The following is an 11,198-nucleotide window of genomic DNA, read 5'->3' as shown; positions in this document are numbered from 1 at the left end:
CGAGTAATATATTTTTAAATGCTCTTAGTTTACATGCAAGTGTGCCAATTAATATTTCAATTACCGACATGAGAATCATCGTTTTCTCCGCGGACACGTAAACGGGGACAGTGGCTGCAGGGCGTTGCGGAATTAAGCATATTTCCATTAAAATACTTCTATGATTTATAAATAACAACAAGGTACGAGTGTAAAAACAATGACATTTCCCGACAAAATACTACTGCATAGTTTACAATAAATGATAGAGTAATGATGTATTTTGCCGGATATTGATGTGGTTTGTGCAGCAGTACAGTGTATTGTTTTATCATACTTTTTTCTGTGTGATGCGCTAGGAAACCGATGGAGAGCACTTGCCTGGCTGTGCTAAGTAGTCGACTTTTTGTTGTGCTGTGCTGCCATTTGTTTTACAAATTATAACTATCATGAGTGTTAACTGCGATTTTTCTCCGTTGCCATTGTTATCGCTATGATTTTATCTTTTTCCGCGTTTCACATGCGAAGCAGTGTGTGAGGTAACGGCTTAAATAAAGATTCTCATGACGTGACCACAGCATTCAGACTTGACGATATTGAAAACGGGGTGGTAAACAAATAAAGCACCTGTCCATTATATATATATATGCATGCGATCAGAAAAATGGGGTCGCGCAACTGCATCCGTTGCATTGCGCAAAATGCAGTCGTGCAATGGTGAAAAAAGAAGTATCATTCAGATTGTTGAAGTAGGGCGCGGGCAAACATGAACTCCGTAAACTAATTGCATACGATTTTATGCTCTTCGTTAAATTATTAATATAACGAAACGATTTTTAGAGGTACGTATGTCTGCGAACGTTTTTGTTGGCTCTCTTAGAAGTTTTAAGTATATTTTTTGTATCCGATCTGTTCATCGATAATAACCCATCAAATGGAATTACGGAGGGATAGCTTGCATTTTTATTCGGCAAGTCGGTTCCGCTCACAGAGTAACGTATTAATCGAAAAGAATTCGCATTTTCACAAATGAAGAGAGTTATATTGTTATCAGTTACTGCTGCTAACTTTCTACAGCAAACTTGTTTTCAATAAATCCATATTCCCTACAGTAAACGTCGTTAGGGCGTGGTATTTTAGTGGGTAGAGCGCTAGGCTATGACTTAACGGAGGGCCCGTGTTCGATACAGAGGGTCACCTCTAGGCACCCTCAGTTTCACCCAAGCTGTGTGATTTTTCGGATACCAGATCTTCCAGCAAAACCTCTGGTGGGAAAGGAACTGTCCCCCCCTAACCTGGTGTGTGTCTTTCACACATCGTTGGGTGAGCTCTACCCTTGCTAATGAAATCAGCCTTCTGGTTGAGAACTGTGGTGGATATTTTAGTTGTCGGTAGACGCGGCTGTTTCATGCATCAAATAGTTCATAAATTGATACACCAGTCAGGGTTGAATTGACGTATTTTGGGGGGTGGACACCAGACTGAAATTGCAGTGCTGATGGGAATTGGGCCAGGAAGAATTGGAATGTAAAATTTTTGTTACTATCAAATGTTTTTTTTTTGGTGCATGATTATTGTGAAAAGAAATTTTGAAAACATGCAAAACAAATATTAAATCATGAAAGGCATTTCAGGGGAGGTCCATGGCTCTCTTGCCTTCACTCCCTAGATTCAGGAGACACCATAATCTGAAGCCATGGTCTCTTATTAAGATGGGTTGATACCCATGCAAGATTTTAGAGCTCATTCATTTTGATTTGAAGTTTCTGATTATTGAAACTCCCCTTTTTCATTCATCAAAGTAATTTGATGAATGAAAAGATGGCCTGTAAAAGACTTGTGTATTATTTTGGCCAGATGCTGTAAAAATGCTTGGGAACCCCCAAAATACTCCATACTTTTTTTAAAGAAATTAGTACTTAAGTCATCACTAAGAACTAATGTTGTTTGACCATGCCCATAATCAATGCATTAGAATTAGCCACAGAAAGATGCTAGTAGCTAGGGGGCATCATCTCGGAGCACTCTGTATTCTGTGAATCATGGTGGTTCTGTTAGATTATCTATGGAATTGAGTTTATACATTGGTATTGTACCATTTAAGATAAATTTTGGGTGGGCACAGACTGGACAACAAATTCTATGCTTCTATCAACCAAACACAACCTGACAGCCAATTGTACAATAAACCCTTCTTCATACTTCCTTCATTCCATCCAAAATAGCTCTCATTTTCATACCCCTTCCTTGCTTGTGAATTTTCTCCCCTCTATCCCAGTCTTCAACATCACTTTGCCAATCAAAATACTTTGCATCTATCCTTCCTGCACATTTTGACTCCTCCCGATAATCTCTTCTCCGCCACAATGCAAAGCAATATCTCATTTCTGACTAATTCGCTTGTCCTACCCTTTTCCATTTGCCTCTTTTCAAAAGCCTCAAATCTATGCTTAGCATATTGCTGCAATGATCATGTTTCCGCTCATTACAAAATAATGCTCCATATCAAAGTTTTAATAAGTTTTCTCAACATCCTTACTAAATATTCCTGGCATCAATTCCCTCCTTGAGAAAGTTTCTTTGCCTTATGAAATTCTTTTTGTTACTTCCCTGTACTTTCACCATTCTGATCCAAAACACTGCCAAGTTCAGTTAACTGATCCACTTCATCTAGTTTTCCTGCTATTTCAATGTTTCACATAGCATTCCTATTTCTGAAAAATGACCTAACTTCTGTTTTGTTTACTTTGATTCTCATCCCAGACTTATCTCACTGATTTTCTGTTCTGGTCGTCTATTCTAGTAACCCCTCAAAATACTGTACCCCAAAGATCCTTTTATATGGCTCTTGGTTCTATAATCTTGGTTTCGCCGTGTTTGCTCCCTGACAATAAGAATATTTTGTTAACACTATTGGGAACAAGCTTCCATTAGTTTCATCAAGAAAGAAATGATATAAACATGTATTTACCTCAATTACATCCTTATTACCTTGAAAATATGTGTAGCAAAAAGGAATTAAAAATACATCACATCGTTCTTAGCCAGCTGTTAGGAACCCTGTGGTAATACAGTGGAAATTACTTATTAGTAATTTTATAGCTTAGCCCAGAACAGTTGGTGGGGAAACAGTGAATAAGAATCGGGTTCTTAATGTTAACTGTGGCTACGAACAGTTAGGGCCCATCAAGCTGTAGGAGTAATGTTACTAGGAGACATCGTTTCTGGGTTAAATCGGAGAGTTTGGGGACTGAAATTGGTAGAGAAGGGATCAACATTTTTTTAGAAATAAAGAAAGAGTAATTATGTAGATAGAAGGGAGTGTTAAAATGTTGAGGCTTGAGCAGTGGGCACAGATTCATATCCAAGTCCATGCCTGAACATTGTCAAATTGTAAGTCACACCATGGTGATTCAGATGGCATATAAAATCAAGCAGGAAAGGGATTTTTCACAATGCCCTGCAAGGCTGTCTGATATAATCTAGTTGTACTCGTAGTGTATGACTCTAGATTTTCCAGTGCCCAGGGGGTAATGCCTGGATTTTTATGCGGGTACCCCTGAGAGGTGATTGAGTGATCAACCTATTAGGCCACGATTTCCTTCCACAATATTTCACTTTTAATTTTTTCTCTCTCTGCCATTTTAATCTCTTGATTTGTTTTAATTGTATCCATGACTATCTGGTTTGCCATGTACACCATTTCAGATGTTTGGGTTTAACTCTTACTAATAGTACATTCCACTTCAAGAAAATGAGGTTGCATAGAGATAGTGACATTGTTAGTGACTATCATTTTACAGCACCTAGAGCAGTGGTATAATTAGCTTATGAGCATTCAATGACAGTACATCTTTTCCACTAAAACAATTCTCCCCTCCAGAGAGTTCAACCATAAGTTAAATACCACTGATAGATAATATATATTGCCTACCATCAGCAATAGATAGATACTGAACTGTCTACAGTTCCATTCCATATCCAATGAGCGATGTGTGCTGTCAGAAACTGACAATCTTTAAAACAAAACCTAAATAGAGGGGGAAGAGCTGTCAACAGAAATTCCTGCTGGTTGACCGCTTAGATTTCAGCCGAGATCTTCCATTTGGGCAACCACTTCCCAATAGCTTCTATTTCCCCAATCCAATTACACAGTTTATACTACTATATAAAAATTCTTACCTCTTTTAAGATTACCATTCGGTAACCTTTTTACTAATTTTCCTCTGCATTGCTTCTTTTGGAGCTTGAAATTGTTTTGACTTTTCACTCGAAATATTAACATATTTTGATCTTTCCATTGAGAACTACAGAATGGATCAGTCAAAGATATCCTTAATAGATAGGATTTTCATTCAAATACTGTGGCAACTGCTGTTGAGTGTCATAGTTTTTAAGCGCAAATCGTTTTACAAATTTGAGGCAGTTCCAGTTTGTAAGAAATCACTTGCTTCTTCTGGGCTAAGTTTATGTTTTCCAATTCCTGATACAGATACCTACCTTTAATATTCATTTAATAGGAATCATTTAGGAAAGATATTTTTGCCTAATGATATTTGAGGAGTTGTCTTTGAAGAAAATTTGATGCTGGCATATAAGGTTAAAATAACCCCAAAACAGTTTTATTAATGAACCTCAAAAGAATCTTTATTCTCTTTAAAATATAGCAATTGTGGCAAAGGCACAATACAAGGGGGCTAGAAAGTCATTTTTCCCCCAAATCCCCCACACAACCAACCTCCACATTCCAGCCCCACATATACGAGCTCATATTATCAAGAACCATTCACTTTGTGCATTAATGAAATAAGAGCCTTAGATAAATATGCAAATATAGAGGATCAAGAATAAATAAAATACCCACCGCCTTTCCATTTTGCACAGAATATGATAACATTAATTGAGAAAACTGGAAACAATGGCAAGGAAAAAATTTTCCCAACCTCAAACTAAAATGTTTCCATTCCTACACTCCACATTCCTCTCCCACATTTCTCCCAATACTCATCAACCCATTTCTCATACAATCCCTTTCCTATGACTGGTCATCTGATCCTCTTCCCCCTCCATGGCTTCTCTCTTCAACACATGCCACTTTGTACCTCCCTCACATGACCATTCCAATAGTCTCCATAGTGCACACAAAGAATTGATTTTTATGCCGTGAACATTGACATTTTAACCTTCATGCCAATTTTTGCCTTAGCTGAGGGCACTCAGTCATCAACTACAAAAATATCCTGTCTTAGGTAATTTGGTATCTCATATATATATATATGAGATACCAAATTACCTAAGACAGGATATTTTTGTAGGTAATTTGGTATCTCATATATATATATATATATTGAAAAAATTGACATTATGTAAATCCAATTTTTAGTATATTAAATGATGGACTCTTCAAAAAATTTTTGTGTTGGCATTTTACCCTGTATTTTATGAAGAAGAAATGTGAGAAAACTATTAATATGTTACATTTCTCTGATTTTCCTGGATTTTTCTTTTAAATTTTTGTTCCTTTAATAAACTATTGGAATTCTATGGAATCACTCATTAAAAAAGACATGTCAGTTTAATGAATGACTCTACGGTAGACTATCGACAAAGAATTATTTGAGAGCTCTGATTTTAGCAAAGATGGAATTAATGTCTTTTGAGGGTCGCATGGCAACAGTTTGAGTCAACCCTAAATGCCTCCCCTCCGAGCTTCACCATCCTAGCTATGCTCTACTGCACTGTAAATCATTAATGAAGGGCATAGTACAAAAAAATGAGGAAAATAATTCTGGAATAATTCCTTTACCTTCACAAATGGAATCAATTATTTTATAGTCCTTTCTAGTGATTTTTTAAATGGGTAGGGTAGGTCCCAATGTGTAGTCAAGGCTGATGCCTTGTGAAAGTTTTAAATTCAGCACATGAGAACCCATTCCTTCTCCTCAGTCACCTACCGTTCAACAGCTTCAGAGCATCTGCTACTCCTAACCTTATGTACCTACCTATTGGGACCAGGGCAGAGCCGTCATATGTTGCCTTATGCTGAAATTGCCATGAAATCAAGGAAATATTTTGTAGGCGACATAGGACACATACTGTTGGTTCCTATAGCATTGAGTTTCAGAGGTTTTCTGAGCAGTAACAAAGGGTTCAAGTTTTTCTGGGAAAGAACAATCCCTAAAGATTAACTACACTTTCAATTTGTCGGTACAATAGTAGAGTATGATGTTTTAGTCAAATAACATTAATGTAGGGAATTTTCTCAAAGTTTAGAAAATCTACTTTTAGAGTATTCATTAACGTATGTCTTCAAATGAGTCTGTCTTTGGACCCTCAGAAGATGACAAGTATATATTCCTGAAATAGTCTTATATTTCAGGGGATAACTTTTGAACATTTTTGCGTTCATACTCATGGGAGCCAAGTGACAAATAAATATATTTCTGCAATAAAATTGAATTTTTGAACTGTGGCCATTTTATAGGATATAGTCAGGAAAAGCGACATCTTCGGCTGCTGCTGCAAGCTGTGCCCGTCCGAACCTCTTTTTGCTGTTTAAGGTCCCACATAGTCATACCTCATAAAATTTGTTCCTTGAATAATTAAACCTTCAATATGATAAATGAATTAATCTAAACATTTACTCTAATCGTGTTGAACAGTTAATAACAGTTTTTTGAACGAGAAAAAATAGTACAGTGTTGTTACATACGCCCAAGTTTATCCTGAAGTTCTCTTATCTCTGTGAATAATTCTCTTTTTTTGTGCCACCAGATGTTAAATAGAATTAATGGACCTAATGTGACGTTGGAGTTGTGATAAACTTTGCGGACTACACTTTGAGGTTTCAAATATCATCCGTGAACTTAAGTAACCATTTGAACTGCGCGCATGAACCCGACCGCGCGAATTCACCAATTACACCCCCTTGCGTAAAAAGATGCAACTACATGTGCAATTTCGGCGAATTCACCTGTTTTGATGACGTGAGGTTTTGCTTCAAGTACTTCAGATTAATTAAATATAGCATTGATAACATCCCACAATTTTTTTATTGTATTGAATGCTGTGAATATTGTGACCTCAATATCTGGTTGCAGATCTTTTGTAAATCCCTGTACTCAAGTGCAACATAGAAACGGTTTGGTTGGTGGGTGCAAGTTAATTCGGTTAGCAGTTTTAGTAAGTGTATAACTTATTAATGGTCTTCCCTAAGTTATTCTATAAAAGTCGCGCATTATATCCAACGTTGAAGAAAGAAAGCAGTATTGTGACTAGGGAATGATCACACTCTGGTGCGTTTAAGTAAGCCTTAACCATTTCTGAGGTGTTAACTTTTTCCATGCTCCGTATTTATTTACTAACACCTTCTGATCGTGGTTATACAAATTGTACTACTTTGGGTGACCATATTCAAAACAGTTTGACTTTTAAATTACTATTTTAAGGTGAGATGGGTTCAAAGAAGAACAATAAAACGAAAGGTGCATTAAAAAATTCTGTCAAGAATGCAGGAAACGTGACTAATATTCGCAGTCGCAAAAGTGTGGAAATAGTTGATCAGAGTGACTTGCAAAAATTAACTAAAGATCAGCTAAAGTCAGAGCTGAAGAAGCGGGGGGTTAAGTCATCTGGAAATAAGACGGAACTGGTAGGCCTGTTTTATATATTAACTCCTTTGTGTTTATTGCATAGTGGTGTGTTGGAATGTACCCAAACCATTTGTAGGACTATGTCATTGAGAAGGAAATTTAGTATGTTGTAGTATGTTTGCTAGAACTCTGGAATATCTCCGATATTAGCCCTATCATTATATCTTCTCCACATTTTAGAAGGGGGATTGTGTTTATATATGAACGCGGTAAATAATGATTCATCTACATCTGAAATCTATTTGTTATATGTCTTGTGGCATGAAAATAAATCCTGTTATGATAAAGCTGAAACTCGGGTTTTGTACTGGGTATACATTCATAAATAGTATGACGGACCTAAAATACTCAGTAGCACAAGCTGTTGAACGCCGTAACTTCAAGCGAGGAAGTCGAGCAGTTCTTCCTAATATCTATTATGTTAATTATGACTTATTAATTTCAACAATTGGACATCCTTCGGGGTTGTATTGCTCCATCTGAAAATTTTGTTTATGGCGAAATTAATGTTGGCGGTTTGTTGCTGAAAATTACTCGGCATAGTATCAAAGTAATGGAAATGAATAAATGGTTTAAAGTTCTTGAGATCAATTTACTTAATCACTTTCACTCTGTAATAAATTTTTAATTACATGTTTATGGTATTTCGTAACAATACCAGTTTGTGCCTGTGCCATGCGAGTGTTAGCACTGAATGGTAATGACATGTGACACCCGGGCACAGTGTGACCTTTCAGCGAACTTGATAAGAATAATTAATAATGGTAGCAACGTCAACTTGTCGGTATCAAGAATAGAAGCCATGCCAGACAAGAACAATTACAAAAGCGATTTTATAATCATAGAGTTTTTTGATGAGGAAGTGAGTCACTCTGTGTAGGAAGTATTGTTTCAAAGAGATGCCATGGTTCTATAAATATTTACTTGCTTTCCTATCTGCCTCCTTTTCTTGCTAGCTAACGCATGAGCTTGGATCTTATTTTTCTGATTTGCTTTCTTTTCCTGGAAAATATGTGCATAGTGTGCTTCCTGAATTTTGTTGACCATTTGTTTACATTATGTTATTTCCGTAAGTTTTAATCCAAGATTAGTTTTGTGCTTTTAAGTGCTGTAGGCTTTTGCATCTCACAACTAGTTGCTAATGATCGATGTACAGCGAGGTCATTTTAATTTTCATTGAATCTTACTTTGGTGTAAACATAAGTGTTTTTATTGACTCTGTGGTATAATTTTATTCACCAATATGTACTTATATTAATACCATTAAAACTGATTACCTTATAACATTTGAGAGATAATTCAATTTTGATTAACTACTTCTAGAAAGTAGCTTGAGAGAGTTTGCTCCTTTAGGATTATATATTACTTCAGAGTGAATAGTATGTAAATTCTAATTTACAGTTAGCTCTCAAGGAATAATTTAATTTTGATTTTTTATTGGATTACTTCTTTGAGGCCTGTGCATGTTCAATAACATTTCATAATATTTGATTTTGTGTAGTTGCAGCGTCTGGAAAAGCTAGGTGCATCTGGAAGCATGCCGTTAGATGCGGGCATAGTGACTGGCAGTGGTGGAAAGCACAAAGGTAGTGATCAAAATAGAGGAGCTAACAGACCAAATGGAGACACTTTCAGCTCCAGTAAAAGACACCATTATTCACAAGCAGAAAGGAGGAGAGAGAAAGAAGAAAGAAGCAAAATAGTCATTTGGCGGAAGCCTTTAACTACATTAGATTACTTTGCAAAGGAGTTATTATTGGACTTACACACATATGGAACCAAGTGAGTGTAATATGGTGATGTTTTTGTGCTGTGTGCAAGAAGTTACATCACTGTGGTCATAATGGAATTGGTGTTGTTTGTTTGAAACCCCACGCAAACCATGGAAATCCTCTACCAAATACTCTGTCATGTTTACGTACCCATTCAGCTATTACCCTTTCCTCTGATATCCTTCATTTATCACCCCGTTATTTCCCTGGAACCCCCACATTTGAGCTAATTTTTTGGATTATTCTAACTCCTGTTTATTTTATTAACAATCAAGATGTTAAATTTTAATTATAAATAATTCCTCATGAGTACCTTCAGCTGAACTGAAGTTTTAGTAAGTAAGAAATTATTACTTATACTTTGGAGTCAAAGATACCATTCTGAGGGGTGACTGGCAATTGAATTTTAATTTCTTCTATTCATGAATAAATTAAATATTATATGTTATACTATTAATCTATTAATAAATATTTATTTAGTTTAATTTACTATCAAATCACTCAAAGACATAACAGAAATCATAAAATAAGTCTTAATTGTATGATACTATATCATTATCAATAAATATGTGCAAGGTGAATACATATAATAGTTAATAGAAAAATCATAAGTCAATAGAAAGTTTTGACTATACCATTTGATAGCAGAATATTCATTTCTGGATGGTTATATGTTTTGTTCTTTCTTGTTCTCGTTCTTTAAATCTTGACAAAATCAATTTTCATGAATGCTGCAAGAGAAAGCAGTAATGCAAAAATTCTACCTAAAAAGAAAACGAAGTACTCAAGTGTTTCTTGAAAAAATGGTAATAGCAATAGTTAAAATTTGTGTGCTTCTTCATTTTGGGAGCCTAATGTATACTTAGTTAGGATGAATTCAGCCTGGGGTCAATTTAGCTAAGATATGACACTCAATTTAGGCAAGATATCTCATGGCCAAGGAAAGGGGGAAGCTGTTGAGAAAATTTTCAGATCCAAGAAGAGTGTAACATTTTATTGGTGTTAAAAATATCTAGCAACATCAAAAAAATATTTCTCTATGACAATGGATAATTCCTGAAACAGATGTGGCTGTTTCCCACTGGCTGTGTGGTATTTAGGCCCTTTTAATGGCGTCAAAAATATGATTCTGTGCTTCAAGAAAAAAGCTGGTGAAATTGTTGATGCAAGCCATTATTTGATACAGTCATCACTTGTGTTATGTTTGTTAACTTCATATTCTTCACATCATCCAAATTTGAATTATGGGAAGCATAAGTCTTGGATCGAGATGATAAAAATATAATTGAACCGAACTAATCATGTTTCTAATGGATGAAATGTGGACATTGGAATTATTATCTTAATTCATAAAGTGCCTAGTGGTGCTGAATGCCACCTGAAACACTCCCTAGTATGAATTCTCTTCACTGTTCAACCTACCAGCCTTGACTTCTATTAAATCTGGCCAGTCAGAATGCAGAAATCCTCCAGTGTAGTTTACTTTTCTCAAGTTTATTTCACTGAGCTAATATGAAGTGTACACTTGGCCATTTATTTATTGCTGTGGAGTTTTGTCAAGTGTTGGTTCATATTTATTATTGAATATAGCCAATTTTCATTGTTTTTTCTGCTCAGTATTAATGGATCAGTAATACTGAGTATGATTGTTGATCTTACAGATATGAAATCATGAGGAAAAACTTTTCCATGATGATAAAGTACACGTTAAGTGTTTGGGTGCCATTTGAAACTGTCACATGGAAACTGTCTGTCAGCACTTTCATTACTTCTGCAGAAATCTAATTTTCTGAGA

General features: G+C 35.7%; 1 protein-coding gene across 4 annotated transcripts in view; it reads left to right on the top strand.

Moving 5' to 3' along the window:
- The first annotated feature begins 6,957 nt into the window (after window positions 1–6,957).
- The window catches only part of LOC139693445 (vacuole membrane protein 1-like), a 29,604-nt gene continuing 25,363 nt past the window's right edge, over window positions 6,958–11,198 (top strand). The window contains exons 1-3 of one of the 4 annotated variants that reach the window (XM_071591597.1): window positions 6,958–7,274; window positions 7,428–7,630; window positions 9,133–9,413. In XM_071591597.1, the coding sequence (XP_071447698.1) occupies window positions 7,433–7,630; window positions 9,133–9,413 (479 nt within the window). In that variant the 5' untranslated portion in view covers window positions 6,958–7,274; window positions 7,428–7,432. Of the gene's footprint in view, window positions 7,285–7,427; window positions 7,631–9,132; window positions 9,414–11,198 lie in introns of all 4 variants that reach the window. The other 3 variants (XM_071591598.1, XM_071591601.1, XM_071591600.1) reach the window with 3 other exon arrangements.

This window comes from Hetaerina americana, unplaced genomic scaffold (genome assembly GCF_022747635.1).
Source record: "Hetaerina americana unplaced genomic scaffold, ioHetAmer1.1.p SCAF_5, whole genome shotgun sequence".
NCBI classification, from domain to species: domain Eukaryota; kingdom Metazoa; phylum Arthropoda; class Insecta; order Odonata; family Calopterygidae; genus Hetaerina; species Hetaerina americana.
Note: the sequence above shows the minus strand (reverse complement) of the source record. Positions and strands in the feature narration are given on the sequence as shown.